The 18,833-nt window shown below is 45.6% G+C and overlaps 1 protein-coding gene across 1 annotated transcript in view; it reads right to left on the bottom strand.

The window, feature by feature from the left end:
* Window positions 1–18,833, bottom strand: part of LOC126547145 (transmembrane channel-like protein 1) — an 82,552-nt gene that overhangs the window by 60,969 nt on the left and 2,750 nt on the right. The window contains exons 2-3 of the mRNA XM_055063017.2: window positions 2,331–2,474; window positions 1,265–1,361 (exon numbers count right to left, since the gene is read on the bottom strand). Of these exons, the coding sequence (XP_054918992.2) occupies window positions 1,265–1,361; window positions 2,331–2,474 (241 nt within the window). The remainder of the gene's footprint in view (window positions 1–1,264; window positions 1,362–2,330; window positions 2,475–18,833) is intronic.

The raw sequence follows: 18,833 nt of genomic DNA, 5'->3' as shown, positions 1-18,833 counted from the left end.
CATAATTATTAAGTTCTGGGCTTTCAGTGCCAAAACCCTGATATGATTATGAGTCACGCCGTAGTGGGGAACTCTAGATTAATTTTGACCACCCGGGGTTCTTTAACATGCACCAAATACACGGTACTGGGCAGGTTTTGCATTTAGCCCCCATCTAAATGCTGCCGTCGCGGCCGGGTTTTCATCCCGCGACCTCGTGCTTAGCAGCGCAACGCCATAGCGGCCACTAGGCGACCACGCCGGGTAGCGAATCACGATAGCGATTATATTAGCAAAGGCGGTCAGCCAGTGACAAGTGTTTCTTGCAACAATAGCCAACCCACAATCAAGTGAAGGAAAGCATTAAGTGAAATTAACTGTTGCTATACTTGGAATGTAGAAATGATGAAGTCAATGGAAATAAATGTGGATGAAAAACAAATTGCGACAGGTGGGAGTTGAACCCACATCTTTCGCATCATGAGTGCGATGACCAATTGAGCATTCTATGATTAAGTGGAGCTTTTACGACGTCAGCAGTTCAGGAGCGCTTCCAGCCTTCCTGTATTGCATACATCATTTTGAACCAGTTAATAATTGAATCCTTGTTGCATTTCATACACGATGGTTGCATCAGAAGTCATGGAAAAGTTTGCATAACATTTTTTATGAACAAATATCTGTTTTTCATATTCTACGTGTTTGTAGAGTAAACGTTCCTCTACAATATGTCCTAATAACCATTCTTTTTCATGCAGATGCATAGTGGATTCCAAGCAGACGCAAAGGGCGGTGGTTGAGTTTTTCAATGAGGAGGATTGCAGACTGTCCTACATTCACTGAAGGCTACTGCATGTTTACGGAGATGACACCATTGACAAGACTAATGTTCAGAGATGGATGAAAAAGTTTAAAGAAGGAGAAACGAGCGTTGAAGATAAACCACGCACTGGGAGACCATCAACTGTGACCAGTGACACTAATCGTCAGCGCGTGGACGAATTTATTAGTGTACACCTGATTTTTTTCAAAGAGCATACGAACATTGAGTTCGACGTTGGCGCAAATGCATCTCTTACGATGGAGGCTATATTGAGTATTACCTTTCTATAGAGAAAGAGTTGCTCTACAAGGATGTAGAGCTTGAACAACGCATGTCTTTTAGTGAACAGGTTATGCCAACTTTGTCATTACTTTTAGTATAACTCTCATATTTTCTTACGATACAAAGCGCCAGCTTTTTTTGCGAAGGCTGTTTGATCACTGGAATTGCTGTGTCACTTACGTTGTTCAGAAGTATCGTGTACTTTGCAAGTACATCTCTGGCCTGCTTACTTTGAGCGAGTTCACCTTCGTGCTTCTTGACGTAAGCCTTGGCACGTCTGGAAACAAAAATGACCGCATTGACCACTAGATACTACGTTAAGACAAATTCAAGTACTAATCAACTTTGGCATTTTCATCGTGCATGTGTTCCGCTGATACAGTGCCAAATCTTGCAATGTGCTCACGTGTCCCACCAGGACTTGTATGCCCTAATCACATTGTCAACGTTATGTTCAAAGCCAGTATAGGAATCGTCGGTGATATTTCGGTGTTCTACCAAGACCTTTTTGTCAATGAATCTCTGTTATTTGTATTTGAACGATAACCAATAGATTTTCAGATAATTTATTATATTGAATAAGTGCAATCTCTAAAGGAAAATATCGTTGTTAGCTGCAGTTTCTCCAACTCCTCCCCAGTATGCGCAAATATTTCATTGTGGAAAATACCGCATACACCATAATAGAGCAGCGACTAATCCCCTCTAAACCTGAGCAGTGCCGATTCTGCAAGGCACTGGTGCGGCCGCCAACGAGCTATGATGATCGCAACGAAAATGCTTGGACGACCGCGGGGCTTCGGTCACTGGCACCAGGCTTCTCCATCTCGCCCCTGCAAGCTCGACGTATGGGCTCCCACGATGAAAACGAATAACATAACCATAAGCCAGGTCTATTTTTTCCGTTCCACCCTATTTCCAAAATCTATTCTACCACAGCACTCTAAGGAGAAAAAAGTGGGCAAATGTTTAACAACATGCCGCACGAGAACAGCGAAAAGCATGTGACGACCCATGCCCCCGAGCCGCCTATTGCGCAGGGCTAGACCTATTAGCTCACCCCGAGTGGTATACATAGTCCTAGCCACTGATGGGCGTGTGGCAAACCATAAAGTGGCTCACAAAGGCACTATGTTAAGTGCTCTTATGTTCGTTCATTCTTGTTTTAATGCTGGATGCTTACAGGTCATCCCCCGGAAAGTTTCAAGGAGCAATTACCGACCTATGGGTGCGAAAGTATTCTCACCTGAGCATCTTGTACTTTTTATTCATGGGCCAAGGTTGATTTTTGCACGTTTCGATTATGCTTTTGTTCATTCGCACATTCTCCTTCACCTCCTCCTCCGTCTGGTCCAGGTCGTCCACATCGATCGCGAACTCGCTGCCAAAACTGCGGCGAAAAAAAAAAGGGGCGAGGGGGGGGGGGGGGGTTGCTAGCAACGATATAAATGGCCAGACGTCGTAAGTGAAAGGCCAGATTCTGTCGCTTTCAAAGCAAACTTCAATCACGTCAGTACCACGACGTTTGCGCTGTAGCTGCCTTCAGTAGCTGCAAGTATTGCTTTACAGGAAAGCAGAAGAATAAATGGAGATGGGAAGACATCCAAACAGCAGATGGTATGAAGCGCTTAAGCGTTCGGATTGCAACGCTTTGCAGGCGAAAAAAATGAATAGACATGCGTGCTTGCTGTTAGCAGTGCACCTGTGAACTCTGACGTGGTGAACCGAATGTCGCGCCTAAAATTAAAGAAAACGACTATTGAACTGTCGGAATTTTTAACTGTGCGCGTTCGCATCGCACCGTACATGAGATGAGCTGTCATATGGTGTCGGTGGCATGGTTGCACTGCATTTTTCAGATCGTGCTGGCTGTTATTAAAAATGCCTATACAGGGTGCCCTTTTTTCGTTTTTTTTTTTTGTTTGTTTCTTTAGCTACACCAATATTTGATTGCCTGTGGCAAATAGCACAATTCTAACCCTTTATCTAAATTACTCCATAAGTCGGTCATTACATTTATGACAAATCAAAATGCTTAACTGAATAATTAACATAATTATAAAACTACTTAATTAATTACTTTACGACCCATATTTGAATCTACCTATTGAAGCTAGGGAGTAGGTAAGACGATATATATCGACTTAGAAAAAATTCTTAGGATGACACCGGTTTCGAGATATGCGCCGTCAAGCTTGCGTTCAAAATCCACTGTTCCGATATGTTTTTATGACAGCGCTATTTCATGTATTTAGGCACAAAAGTAACTGGAACGCCAATGCTTTTCGTCGTACACATTGAAAATTATCTCCAAACTGGTGCAGTCCTGAGAGAGAGAAAGAAGAATACAGGAAGGCAGGGATGTTAACCAGTCAATAGTCTGGTTGGCTACCCTACACTGGGGGATGGGAGAAGGGGAAGAGAAAGAAGGGAGAGAGAAGGTGTAGGTACGTGTACGGACAGCACTTCAGTTAAAGTCGCTCGAGCAAACCAGAAGTTCTGAGAAAACACAAAAGTGCCTTCACTGCCTTCTGAGCCGATGATCGGTCGGGACGGTGCTCTAATATTGTCTGTTCACTCAGAGGACGATCATCTAGTTTCCTCAATGTGTCGGACAAATACTGTCTTTGTGCTTGAAATTGAGGACAATGGCACAATAAGTGGTCAATGTTCTCCTCGCATCCGCAAACATCACATGCAGGACTATCAGCCATTCCAATTAGTGCTGAGTAGGCATTGGTGAAGGCCACTCCAAGCCATAACCGACACAGAAGAGACGCTTCACGCCGGTGCACACCGGCTGGAGGTCTGAGTTGAAGTGACGGGTTTAGTCTGTGCAGTCTTGTGCGCCTTGTATGTACGGTATTCCACTCTGCTAAGGAGATCGTGCGTGCCAGAATGCCAAGTTCTCTCGCGGCGTCGGTCCTTGAGAGCGGAATGGGGACGCAGCGGTCTTCTTGGTTTGACGTCCGAGCTGCCTTATCGGCGTCATCATTTCCAGTGATACCGCAATGACCTGGTATCCACTGAAAAGAGATATCATGGCCTTTTTCTCTCAAGTGGTATACAACTTCCAAAATTTCACACTTGAGCTGATCGTGAGTTCCATGTTGGAGAAACGACTGCACACATTGCAAGGCTGGCCTTGAATCGCAGAAGACTGCTCATTTTCGAAGACTTTCAGCGTTTATAACATGAAGCGCGTCGCGGAAAGCCGCGAGCTCTGCAGCTGTAGACGTAGTGACATGGGAAGTCTTGAACCGCTTGGTTATTCTCATTGCTGGTATAACTACAGCGCCGCCGGAACTGGTTGATGTAGTTGATCCATCAGTGTAGACGTGTGTGCGGTCGCTGTATTTCTCGTACAAGAGAAGTAAAGTTAGTTGCTTGAGCGCTGATGATGGCAAGTCCGACTTTTTCTGAAGTCCTGGGATTGTAAGGTTCACTTGAGTACGGCGCATACACCATGGAGGAATAGAAGGCCTTGCCGCAGGTGCGTAACCTGACCTGAAAGAGGCACGGTGCGCGAAGACAGTCGCACTGATTGTCGTGTGGGGCCTATCTACTGGGAGACTTGCTAGGTGGTGGGTAGGGGTCCGGGCGAAGTGTCTTATGTGCACACGCATTGTTTCAATGCTAATGTACGTTCTAATAGTGAAATCTTGAGCGACTGCAATAACTTCAGTCGTTGACGCACTCCGGGGTAGACCGAGACATATCTTGAGTGCTTGGGCTTGGATGCTTTGGATTATGTTCAGGTTAGTTCTGCAGGTGTTGGACATGACCGGTAGGCTGTACCGCAGGAATCCAATAAAGAGGACCCTGTACAGTTGCAGCATAGAGTGTATTGGCACTCCCCAGGTCTTTCCTGCAAGGAACTTAAACATATGGCAGTCCTGAGAAGTTGTTCTAAGTCAATATGCCTAGCATATACTCACTTCCTACAATTTATTGATTGAAATATGTGACGTGAAGTAATTATACAAGTTAATAAACATAATTATGTTACACTTTCAGCTAAGCATTTTGATTTCTCGTAGAAGTAATAGCCACCTCATCGAGTAATTTAGATCAAAGGTTAGAGTTGCGCTATTTGAAACACGCAAGTTTCAAAATTTTACCGCAGCTAAAGAATAAATAAAACATGTTTTTATGCTATACGGTAACAGCAACAACAAAACAACATACACTAGTACCTTTTTTTTGCAACGTGTAACAAGCAGCACAGCTAGTCCTCTTAAATTCGTTCTCTTGCTTTCTGCAATCGACAGCCATGTTCATGCTTCGCAGCTGCATTGTGAGCGGTTTCGGAGAGAGAATTCAGAATATAACGAACACCGTTTTACATCGAACGAAGGGCAGCAGGAATCCGAGGAAAATATTACGAATCCGAGACGCATCATCGGTTCAGCAAACGGCGGGTCAGAAATTTGGCGCACCCGGCGACAGACGAACGAACGCGACATATGACGGATTTGGCATGATGATTCCTCATTGAGCGAGATAATCGAGGGTGCAGGCTCATGGGAATGCATCCGCATCCCTTCAATGATGGACAAGCGGGGACACCCGCGACATAGGACGGTTTTGGCATGATGATTCCTCATTAAGCAAGATAATCGAGAACTCAGGCTCATCGGAATGCATCCGCGCCCCGTAAGTGATGGACAAGCGGGGGTATCCGCGACATATGACAGTTTTGGCATCACGATTCCTCATTAAGCAAGATAATCGAGGGCTGACTTACGCACGTGCCACCACTATTATTGATGTACCACGTCTTCATCATAAAACGCACTCTTCATGCCTATGGCTAAACCGAACTTCACTGTCGGGCAATTTTGGAGTACACTTACATTCGCGACATTGCATCGAATGGTTACACACGGTTCCACCGGTCAACGATCGCTTGTGGTCCGTTAATCTGTGCAAATAATGCAACCTCATGTCTGCCCTACAAGAAAGCGACCATAGTTAAACAGAAACTTTGTAAACTATTCCCATACGGCATTCTACAAACGTGATAGTACGCTTTACGTGTAGACCTATCGGGACTATTCTTCTGCCGTTCACCTGTTCTTTATTTCACTGCACGGCGACGAACATCATTCCTAACTAATATTCAGCCATAAGCACAACGTTGACCTGGTATAGGCTGCCTGCTTTCTTAAGTTTATGGACAGAATGTTAGGTATACCCCCGACTATCTTCTTGCGAGTATCTTGGATATACTGATGCACAGGAGAAAAAGAAGGACGCCAATGGATGTGGTAGTAACAGCACAGTTGCCAACAATTTTTATATTGTAATTCATGAGGATTAACTGCCCAAAGCAACACCAAATATGCTATGAGGGACGCCGTGTGTGATAGGGCATCGAATTAATTTTGTCCATGCGGCGTTTTTAACGTGAACTAAAATCGGGGTTAGACTAGTGATTTTTTTTTTTCATTGCACCCACATTTATATACGCACACCGTGACCAGGAATGAAATCCGCGACCTCATGCTCAGACGCTAAACGCAATGGCCACTGAGCCACCACGGATCTTACAAAAAAAAATTATGCAGTTATTTCAAATAAAGAAGTCAGGCGCAATTTCGTATTTAACGGGCCTGACAAACGAATTTCATGGTACCAATTATTTTTTAGTGATATCGAAAGCTTACCGGCCCGAGTGTCTAATAATAATAAGTCTTTAATAACAATAATAATAATAATAATAATAATAATAATAATAAGTGCTAACGCGGAGAACGCTGTGGAACATTTTTATCCGAATTTTTTTATCTGCACTGAGGATGTAGTCGTCCACTGGACGCATGCGGTTATAGGTAAGTGCGATAGCAATTATACGCTGGCATTTGTGGGAGGCAGACGACAACTGTGGCCGTGCAGTACGTAAAAAAAGTTTGTCAAGTTGATGTTCCTGCGTTCATGTTTTCCGAATTGTTAAATTATTTATGCGATGATAGCTACATGTTTTCTTGGTTTCCTGTCCAACTGCTGTGGTATTTAACCAGTCAAAACGGCTGGTTCCAATCGGATCGGAACCAATCGGATCGAAAACGAAACGACGCTTGTACACGCGATACACAGTTCAACGTGTTGCTGCAGCCATGACTGCGCCTTTGCTTTCCGAAGCATAGAATAAAGCGCGAGTGTCTAATAATATACCCACTGTAATTTTAAGCAATAATTCTGCTGTACTTAATAACAGTCGACTTACGTACAGTAATCTCATAGAATACACCAGAAGTACCAAGATTGCACCGCTTACTCGTTTTTGAGACTTTCTCTGCCAATTTAAAATTGTAATTCCTACTTAAATCGCAAACAGCATGCTGGATTCTATCACTATAAGTAATGGTAATTTCATTTCCATCAATGTCTCGCAACACATTCTGGCCAGTTGTCAGTCCCCTAATTGATCAATGCAGTTCGAACAAATGGTGAAAAGCTAGCTGTCATCTCCCCTAAGCTCTGCTCATTCCGTAAAAGCTCCAAGTACAACCAGCATGAGGCCCCGCCCAGTCAGAAACGTAAGTTCTACAGTCAAGAACCCAACACGCCCGACAAATTGCGCAGGACCGCAATATGTCTTCATGAAAACCACTGACTTTCTGTTTTCCGCGACGCTCTCTCTCTCGGCAGCGACCCCGCTTTTTCACGTGTTAGAGACGGCGTTTCCTGTGCCTCCTTTCTACTCAGCGCGAAGAGACAAAATGGCTCACAGAGATCTGGATTAAGGGCACGGATCAGCGAGAAAGAAAGTACAGACAATATGCGACCAGCATGAGAATGCAACAAAGTGAAGAAGCGTCCGGGATTCAAGGGAAAAGTGGTAGAAAAATCCCAGCCGGCCCACGGGAACGAACTCTCCTCTCGCCCGGCGACGCGCGGGGCGTGGCAACGAGCTCAGGGCGGGTCCGGACTCGCTGCTCAGTCTTTTGTCCCACTTCATTAGGTCCGCGGCGAAGAGCATCAATAATGCAGCAGGGGGAATAACAACGCTCGCGAGCCGCCGGCCGGCGTTGCGACCAGCGCACGCTGTGGACGCCGCCTGATACAGTGTGCGCTCAGTGCAGGTATCTCTTTCCCTGGCTGCCTTATCGTTGCCGTTGAGGCCCACCCGCCACGACACCAGAGCAACTGTATGTCGGGCCACCGTCCTGCTGGCACCGCACGCGATCACCGAACGCGCAATCACCGTGGTCATTAGGTGCACATACTAGAAAAGCGCGCAGTTGCTGTACGCGTTTGCTCAAAAGCTACGTCTTAGGAAAGAGCATGGCAACACCGCATTAACCAGAAGTTGTGTGACTGATTAGTGGATTGATTCGATTGATTTTCAAGTCCCGAAGCCACACAGGGGCGACGAGAGACGCAGCAGTAGAAGACACCTGGTTAATTTTGACCAACGGGGTTTCCTTAACACGCACCCAAGGTACGATACATGTTTCTTTTTTTTTTCATTTCGCTTTTATCGGATAACGGCTGCCATGATCAGCAGAACGCGCGCTCAGCATCGGAACGCCGCAGTTACTGAGCTACCGTGGAGTGTATGTTGGCATTTGTGAACTGGAAGCAACGACTAATTTTTGTCCAGCGGGGTATATGTTCTATTGATAAGACAACTGTGCGCTTTAATCTTTCAGCGCACCTACCGCAGTGGCTTAGTGACTACCGCCTTCTGCTGCTAACCGCAAGGTCGCATCTTCGGTTCCTGACCACGACGTCCACATTTCGATGGAACCGGTAGGCAGAAACATCCTTGAACTCAGATTGTGGCGCATGTTGAGAAACCCCAGGTGATTTCTCAGCAGAAATTAATCTGGAGACCTCCTCCACGGCGCCTCTTATAATTCGGGCACTGTTTCTGGGCACAAACCCACACAGGTCTATCCTTCTTGCTAATTTTCATCAAAGCAGCTTTGGTGCAAAGCGCATTAAATGGGGATCAGACAATCAAAGGGTAGAAAATGCAACATTTCGGTAAGTTAAGTATGCGAGAATCTAAGGCCTCTGACAGTGCGCAACGTGCTCCTTCTTATGGTTCTCGGTAGATGATAATTTGGGATTTTTATGGCGCAGCAGCCATGCAGGCTATAATGCGCCAAGGTTCTCGATAGGCGCACGGGTACAAAAGAACCCAAAATTTGAAATTTCTATATATGCAGGGACTATATGACTGGCTCGATCCCTTTCCGAGTCTTGGGCAAATCGGCGAGCTTTCCGACGATTATCCACATGCATCCGGTTGGTGGAATGATTTTTCACAGTCTTCTTATACACGATTCGGGCATAAATTGCCATTTACATTGAAATATCCGCTTCAGAAGTGAACGGTCAGGTTCACCTGAAGGCTCCCTTAAGAGTAATTCAATCCTCCCCACTGGAATTCTCCCCGAAGAACAAGTTTGTCAAGTATGTTGAAACCACCTTTTAATGTGTTAGCTTTCTTAGGGTACTTCACGCAGTTTCCGGGGGCTGGCTGGCTATATCTATCTATCTATCTATCTATCTATCTATCTATCTATCTATCTATCTATCTATCTATGTATGCATGTAAAAAAATTATGGGGTTTTACGTGCCAAAATCACTTTCTGATTATGAGGCACGCCGTAGTGGAGGACTCCGGAAATTACGACCACCTGTCGTTCTTTAACGTGCACCTAAATCTAAGTACACGGGTGTTTTCGCATTTCGCCCCCATTGAAATGCGGCCGCCGTGGCCGGGATTCGATCCCACTACCTCGTGCTCAGCAGCCTAACACCATAGCCACTGAGCAACCGCGACGGGTATGTATGTATGTATGTATGTATGTATGTATGTATGTATGTATGTATGTATGTATGTATGTATGTAACCGTTTTCCCGCCTACCTGGGTCACTGGGTAGTAAGTGGTCGAATGGGTCCAATGCGGAAGGAATATGAGTTCGTGAATTCCACGCCGAGGCAAAGGCGGCACAGAAGTGTCGCTTCCACTCGTGGTAAACCTTGATGGAAGACGGAGTTGCAGACATGGATACAATGTATGGAGACATGAGGGAGCGAAGACGTGTGGCTGTGTCTGTTCTTGACATTGGTATTGGTATAATATGGGCACCATCGTGGGCAGATCGGGCAGCGTCATCCGCACTGTGATTTCCCGAAATTCCCCAGTGACCCGGCATCCACTGGTAAATGATGTTGTGCCCCTTGTCGACTGCGTGATGGTAGAGTGGTCGGATGTCTGAGACTAATTGCATATTAGGTGTGTGGTTGAAAGGAGACAGCAGACACTGGAGAACTGCCAGCACACGAGGCTGCTCTGCTGAGGTAACAGAGTTCGAAGCCAACCATCGGAATAACGTAGGTCACTTACTTATGTGGCAATGTGTACATGCGTGCCGCTCTTTAACGAACCACTTTCATGCCGCCATAGGTCACTGTAGATACGGGACTGGGAAGGATACCCGGTACTCCAAGTCTGTGTCAAAGTGTTTCTTCGAACAGCGGCGCGTTCCCAGTTCGGTATCTATAGCGACCCATGTCGGCGTGAAAGTGGTTCTTTCGCTGTTCGAAGAGACTGACGTCTCTTGGAGCACTGGGCATCTGCCACTCGATCTGCGCTGGTCTTAAATGAACCTCGTTGATGCCAACTTGGGTCACCGGGGTAATGTGCCAGTACGTGTATGCCGCTGTTGAATCAAAGTCTTTGACGCCAACTTGTATAACTAGATATGTGCTACTGGGAATGTGCAACTCTACAATGACGAAAACGATCCCTTAAATTTATCCGATGCTGAACTGAATCGTAACCACGTCATAAGGGTTTTTCAAGGACATAAACCCGACGCATTAGCAGGCTGCGACACACATGCACTGGACATGCGCCGCTTTTCAATCAACGTATTTCACGCCAACGCTTTAGAGAGCTGCGCCATGGATGCACTGGATATGAACCGCTCTTCATTCAGCCTTTTGCCAGCCAACTTGCGTCACTGAGTATGTTCCACTCTGTGTGCAGCAAGCAAGAGAATAATTATCAGCGTTCGCAGGCACCGGCGCGCCATGCTTCTCATCTCGGAGGCCACGCGTGACCTTATCGGCAGTGCCACTAGATGGCTCAGCGTGCCCAGAAAGAAGCGCGAGCCCGGTTGCCGCATGACGCATTTCTCAGAATTCGCACCCACCGGCTCACCATACATTTCAGGGTTCACGCGCAAATTTCGCGTCAGCGGCGCTACATGGCGCTTAGTGTTTTTAGCGAAGCACGAAAGAGGAATCCTGCTGCAGTCCACGCCTCATACATAACTCGCTTCGTCGGTGGCAACACGTTGTGTGGCTACATTGGTATAAGCTAAAATTACCATCAACAGTCATCGTGAGGTGGGTTCTGCCGCAATACTTTAATCTAGTTAATGCCTTATGATTCACATTAGGAATTCCTATTCATAGTCACGTCACTAATTAAGATTGTTCACGCTTCACGATCGCTATGATGACTCGAATCGTTTAATATGACTTCGATGTGCAACATTCCTCTCAACTTTTTCATATACCCCTGTACATACCAATGGCCTATGAATAGCTCAGGGACGTGCCAGGAGGGGGGGGGGGGGGGGGGGGCTTATGGGGCTTCAGCCACCCCCCTGAAATTTTTTCGTGCTGTCATGCACCGCCGACCAAAAGAACCCCCGTCGCCGGAAATCATTCTAGATTTTGTCTAGAATTTCTTTTTCATGTTCGAAAAGACATTTCGGCGCCACCATTGCGAACTCCGGCTGGATTTCGTTGCAATGCCCATCCACCAGAAAACACATAACGCAAGGAGCCTCATCCAAGCACAAATATTCATGGGCGTTTCGATGGCGAGCGCGCTCGTCGCGGCATCTCGCGGAGGCCAAGGAATCTACGGAGCGCATGGATTTCAATTCCGAAACGTTATAGGTATGAAGTTATCAAACTTTTGGTGCGAAAAGTGTATTAACATTTCCAAAGTCATGCTTTAGATTTTCAATTCCGGAACTTTGTCGGTTTAATGTAGTTATAAACATTTCACGCCAAAGGTGCATTGTATTTTCTAAAGTCGTACATCGGACCATACAACGAGACAAGTCAAATCAAGACACTATTAGACAAGTTGACAAAGCATGCAGCGAGGTCCGATAAGACGAAATGTTGTGGTGGTTCATTTGTGCCATCATGTCACAGAAATGAATATCAACATTTTTTCCCCTGCGCCAATGCATACATGTTAAGACACTAAAGCCAGCAGATGTAACTCCATTCCTATTTTTTTTCTAATTTGAATTTTATTCGCGAGGACACATTGATCCTCTTCAATTTTCATGTTCTCGCTGCCCGCGGGCTGTCAGAGCCAGCCAAAGCGCATGCGTTTTTCTCGTGTTGCCCCGACCACCACTCGGCGCACTTCGGTGCGCGTACGTTTTTCTGTGGCTGAATGGATTTTCGCCTGGCAGATTTTTGGGTGCTTTCTGGCTAGCAGACGAGAAAAAGAAACCATGGTCGCTCGCAAGCATCACTATGGGGATTCGACAGATTGCAACGGGGTCCCTTGAGCGCAACCTCTCCGGACAATCTTGTCTCGCCGGTGTAGGCTACCGAGCAGTATGCGTATGCTTCTCTGTGGGCCAAACGTCTCACGTTTTCGCCGATATTTCTTCGGTAGCCACATTAGGTGCCCAAAGTAGGCGCTTGATTGTGGTCAACATGCTTTCCCTTACGTTTTGTGTCATTTCGGGGCCCCCGCTTCCCAAAAGAAAAAAACAAGGCATTGTGCAGCGCAGTGAATTGCCGCATGGTGAAAGTACGATTTTGTTACTTCTTTTGCAGAAAGTAATGGGCCAAGATACGCTTCAGTTGCCGGATACTCTTATTATATTATTGCGATAGCAATTATATGGACACTCCAGGCGCATTTCCGGCGTCGCTGTCGCCCTCGTGTTCCGTATAAAGTCCTATGCGATAACATCGTGACCGCGCGCCGCATGCTGTATGTCATCATCATCATCATCATCATCATCATCATCATCATCAGCCTGGTTACGCCCACTGCAGGGCAAAGGCCTCTCCCATACTTCTCCAACTACCCCGATCATGTACTAATTGTGGCCATGTTGTCCCTGCAAACTTCTTAATCTCATCCATCCACCTAACTTTTTGCCGCCCCCTGCTGCGCTTCCCTTCCCTTGGAATCCAGTCCGTAACCCTTAATGACCATCGGTTATCTTCCCTCCTCATTACATGTCCTGCTCATGCCCATTTCTTTTTCTTGATTTCAACTACGATGTCATTAACTCGTGTTTGTTCCCTCACCCAATCTCCTCTTTTCTTATCCCTTAACGTTACACCCATCATTCTTCTTTCCATAGCTCGTTGCGTCGTCCTCAATTTAAGTAGAACCCTTTTAGTAAGCCTCCAGGTTTCTGCCCCGTACGTGAGTACTGGTAAGACACAGCTGTTATACACTTTTCTCTTGAGGGATAATGGCAACCTGCTGTTCATGATCTGAGAATGCCTGCCAAACGCACCCCAGCCCATTCTTATTCTTCTGATTATTTCCGTCTCATGATCCGGATCCGCGGTCACTACCTGCCCTAAGTAGATGTTTCCCTTACCACTTCCAGTGCCTCGCTACCTATCGTAAACTGCTGCTCTCTTCCGAGACTGTTAAACATTACTTTAGCTTTCTGCAGATTAACTTTTAGACCCACCCTTCTGCTTTGCCTCTCCAGGTCAGTGAGCATGCATTGCAATTGGTTCCCTGAGTTACTAAGCAAGGCAATATCATCAGCGAATCGTAAGTTACTAAGGTATTCTCCATTAACTCTTATCCCCAATTCTTCCCAATCCAGGTCTCTGAATACCTCCTGTAAGCAGGCTGTGAATAGCATTGGAGAGATCGTATCTCCCTGCCTGACGCCTTTCATTATTGGGATTTAGTTGCTTTCTTTATGTTGCTGTTTGTGTGAGGAGTGAAAGCGTAAGGAGGGGGGGGGGGGGGGGGGCATTGGGGAGCCGATGATGGTGGCTCATTCTTGCGTGTGCAAGGGTAAAAACGGGGAGGAAGCGCGCCGCCTTCCGTCGCACGCGATACACCAGGTGTAGTGAAGGGGGGCGGCGGGCCTTAAGATTCTGTGATATGCCATAGCGCAATATGTTTATTTGCCTTGTTTGACGCATTATATACAGTTACTTTTTCTTAGAGACGTAGATTTATTGGAGACATAGGTATATTTAAATAGCTTGTGGTGAAGTTTTCTGTGTACGTACAGTAAACGTTGTTTCCAGTGACATTTGTTTGCCCTTTATCAAGCTGTATCTTCGCATTTGTATATGCCGTTCTATCTTCGCATTTCTAATGCATGAGGGCGAGTCAAATGAAAGTGAACCAACCTACCCCGCGATATAATGGTTCGGTTCTTTATCTGCGAGGCATGCGCGTAGCACTAAGGCACTCTCATCTACAAACGTGACACGCAGGTGTGAGGATAAAGTTCTTTAATGCTCTCATACACTGGGTTGAACATGCTTGCGTGACATAATGGACGCTCCTAAAGTTGAACAGCGGGGTGTCGTGAGGTTTTTGACAGCTGAAGGTGTTTCCCAAACAGAAATTAGTCGCTGTATGGCGGCCGTATACGTTGAAAACCAGATTTCATTGGCCACTGTGAAACGTTGGAGCAAGCTGTTCACAGAAGGACGTGAAAACTGCAAAGACTATCCAAGACCAGGCCGAATTAAGCCACCGTCCAATCACCCCCAACACAACTGCAAAGGCTGATCAGCTGATCAGACAAGAACGGAGGATAAGCATCGATGAACTGGTGGAGCGTGTGAACATCAGTCACGGTTCGGTCCCCACCATAATTCATGAACACCTCGGTTATCGGCTCTTGTGTGCGCAATGGAATATGCCCTACATTTTGAACCAGCCCAAACGTGTTGTCGACTTTTTTTCGATCATCAGGGGCATTTACTAATCGAATTTGGTAAACTTCGAGAGACTATCAATCGTTTCCGGTATTGTGAAACGCCGGATCGGCTGTGACCGGTCGCCGCTTCGACATCCGCCATACAGCGCCGACCTGTCGCTGCGCGACTTCCACATTTTGGAGCAATTGAAGAAACAGCTCAAAGGAACCAGATTCGGGTCGGACGATGACGTGAAAGAGTCAGTGACAGATTTTTTGAAGCAGCAACCAACGGAGTTTATGAGACGAGAATTACGCGCTCTCTGTTGAAACTATATTTTCGGTGCAATAATTCACGATACATGACCGGCGATAGCTGCTCCTGCTCAATACATTGGAACAAAGGACAGCGTCATTGAGATGTACAAGACTGTAAACAAAGTTCTTGAATGACAAAGTTTCGTTAAAATATTTGTCTTCAGCTTGTTCATTGCATGGTTTTTACATTTTTCATATCAGCGGCATGCACTGCTTTGCTGGTTTCGCATTTATATATTTCTAAAGCTCGTGTGATATTTTCTTTACTTATTAACTAGAAAAAAACATGGAAGCATTGATATCAGTTATTTCGGGCACAATTTTTGGGACACACGAGTATATTCTTTTATGAATAAATACATATTTTACTTGTCTTGACAGTGCGTAGCGTTTAAGAATTCGTATGCAGCATCTTTGACAATGCTAATGCAGTTGTTATTCGTCTATTTGATCCTTTGAAAAATTTTATAAGAAGGAAGCCGAGCTGCAACGTGAGCCCCACCCTCCTGAACAAAATTTCTGGCTACGCCACTGGGATAGCTAGAGGAAAAATGGCACGGATGTATACATAAAGTCAACAGGATTAATAAGCAAACCTAGAGGCGGTATGTACATTGAGTCCAAGAACATGTACGATAACTGCGGTCACTTCTTACTCGTATTTCATATCCTACTTTATGGCTCTGCTATGAGACGCTGGTCCGTAGGCAGTTGAGTCGCATACTGTGGTCGCAACAGTATCCAACGCAACGTGCACCATGCCAATCAATTCATCAATGAGCTGGAAATCATAGAGGCAGTAGTTGATCGCTTGTAGTCCTGGTCGTGCATCTTATTTGGCCCTCTGTACAGTGTGAATTCCAGATCCAGAGGAATTCCAGAGGAATTCCAGATCAAGCTACAGAAGAGGTATTCGGCTTTAACTCAGGAAGAGGACCTTAGTGTTGGAGCAATGAACGACAATATTGTGGACATCATTAAGGAGTGTGCAATACAAGTCGGTGGTAACTCCGTTAGACAGGATACCAGTAAGCTATCGCCGGAGACGAAAGATCTGATCAAGAAACGCCAATGTATGAAAGCCTCTAACCCTACAGCTAGAATAGAACTCGCAGAACTTTCGAAGTTAATCAACAAGCGTAAGACAGCTGACATAAGGAAGTATAATATGGATAGAATTGAACATGCTCTCAGGAACGGAGGAAGCCTAAAAGCAGTGAAGAAGAAACTAGGAAATGGCAAGAATCAGATGTATGCGTTAAGAGACAAAGCCGGCAATATCATTACTAATATGGATGAGATAGTTCAAGTGGCTGATGAGTTCTATAGAGATTTATACAGCACCAGTGGCACCCACGACGATAATGGCAGAGAGAATAGTCTAGAGGAATTCGAAATCCCACAGGTAACACCGGAAGAAGTAAAGAAAGCCTTGGGAACTATGCAAAGGGGGAAGGCAGCTGGGGAGGATCAGGTAACAGCAGATTTGTTGAAGGATGGTGGGCAGATTGTTCTAGAGAAACTGGCCACCCTGTATACGCAATGCCTCATGACTTCGAGCGTACCGGAATCTTGGAAAAACGCTAACATAATCCTAATCCATAAGAAAGGGGACGCCAAGGACTTGAAAAATTATAGACCGATCAGTTTACTGTCCGTTGCCTACAAAGTATTTACTAAGGTAATTGCAAATAGAATCAGGAACACCTTAGACTTCCGTTAACCAAAGGACCAGGCAGGATTCCGTAAAGGCTACTCAACAATAGACCATATTCACACTATCAATCAGGTGATAGAAAAATGTGCGGAATATAACTAACCTATATATATAGCTTTCGTTGATTACGAGAAAGCGTTTGATTCAGTCGAAACCTCAGCAGTCATGGAGGCATTGCGGAATCAGGGTGTAGACGAGCCGTATGTAAAAATACTTAAAGATATCTATAGCGGCTCCACAGCCACCGTAGTTCGCCATAAAGAAAGCAACAAAATCCCAATAAAGAAAGGCGTCAGGCAGGGAGATGCGATCTCTCCGATGCTATTCACAGCGTGTTTACAGGAGGTATTCAGAGACCTGGATTGGGAAGAATTGGGGATAAGAGTTAATGGAAAATACCTTAGTAACTTGCGATTCACTGATGATATTGCCTTGCTTAGTAACTCAGGGGACCAACTGCAATGCATGCTCACTGACCTGGAGAGGTAAAGCCGAAGGGTGGGTCTAAAAATTAATCTGCAGAAAACTAAAGTAATGTTTAACAGTCTCGGAAGGGAACAGCAGTTTACAATAGGTAGTGAGGCACTGGAAGTGGTAAGGGAATACATCTACTTAGGAAAGGTAGTGACTGCGGATCCGGATCATGAGACTGAAATAATCAGAAGAATTAAGAATGGGCTGGGGTGCGTTTGGCAGGCATTCTCAGATCATGAACAGCAAGTTGCCATTATCCCTCAAGAGAAAAGTGTATAACAGCTGTGTCTTACCAGTACTCACGTACGGGGCAGAAACCTGGAGGCTTACGAAAGGGTTCTACTTAAATTGAGGACGACGCAACGAGCTATGGAAAGAAAAATGATAGGTGTAACGTTAAGGGATAAGAAAAAAGCAGATTGGGTGAGGGAACAAACGCGAGTTAATGATATCTTAGTTGAAATCAAGAAAAAGAAATGGGCATGGGCAGGACACGTAATGAGGAGGGAAGATAACCGATGGTCATTAAGAGTTTCGGAATGGATTCCAAGGGAAGGAAAGCGTAGCAGAGGGCGGCAGAAAGTTAGGTGGGCGCATGAGATTAAGTTTGCAGGGACAACATGGCCACAATTAGTACATGACCGGGGTAGTTGGAGAAGTTTGGGAGAGGCCTTTGCCCTGCAGTGGGCATAACCAGGCTGATGATGATGATGATGATGATGGTGATGATGATGATGATGATGATGACAGTGTGAATAGAAATTCGCGTGCGCATGCTCTACAGCAGCTAATAGAGCTGCTCTAATGTTAGCAAAAACGGCTAGGTGGGGAGATCAAATTAGGGAATTCGCGGGCGCTAGTTGGAATCGGTTGGCGCAGTACAGGGGTAATTGGAGATCGCAGGGAAGAGGCCTTCGTCCTGCAATGGACATAGAATGGAACGGTGATAATGATGCTGCTGCTGATGATGATGCTAATGATGATGATGATGATGATGGTTAGCACACCACACGAAAGAAAAAGATAAAGCAAGCGACCACTACTAGGTCCATGATGCATAAAGAGAGGTAAATTTCGCCCATCAATACATTTGTCATTGGTAGATTCATAGAGGCACGTTGAGCTGACGAGACAAAATAATGATGTCATTCCTAGTTTTCGCCAAACCAAGAAAATATCTTGCATAAAAAATCTGTTTATGAGATATTTTACAAGGCACTGGTGATGCTAGTTCCACTTCTGCAGAAAGTTACACGGCATCCGTGATTATGGAAGAATTTACGTCCACGTGTTCAAACTATAAAACACCGCACAG

This window comes from Dermacentor andersoni, chromosome 1 (assembly GCF_023375885.2).
Source record: "Dermacentor andersoni chromosome 1, qqDerAnde1_hic_scaffold, whole genome shotgun sequence".
Classification (NCBI taxonomy): domain Eukaryota; kingdom Metazoa; phylum Arthropoda; class Arachnida; order Ixodida; family Ixodidae; genus Dermacentor; species Dermacentor andersoni.
This window is presented reverse-complemented; position numbering and strand designations above follow the sequence as displayed.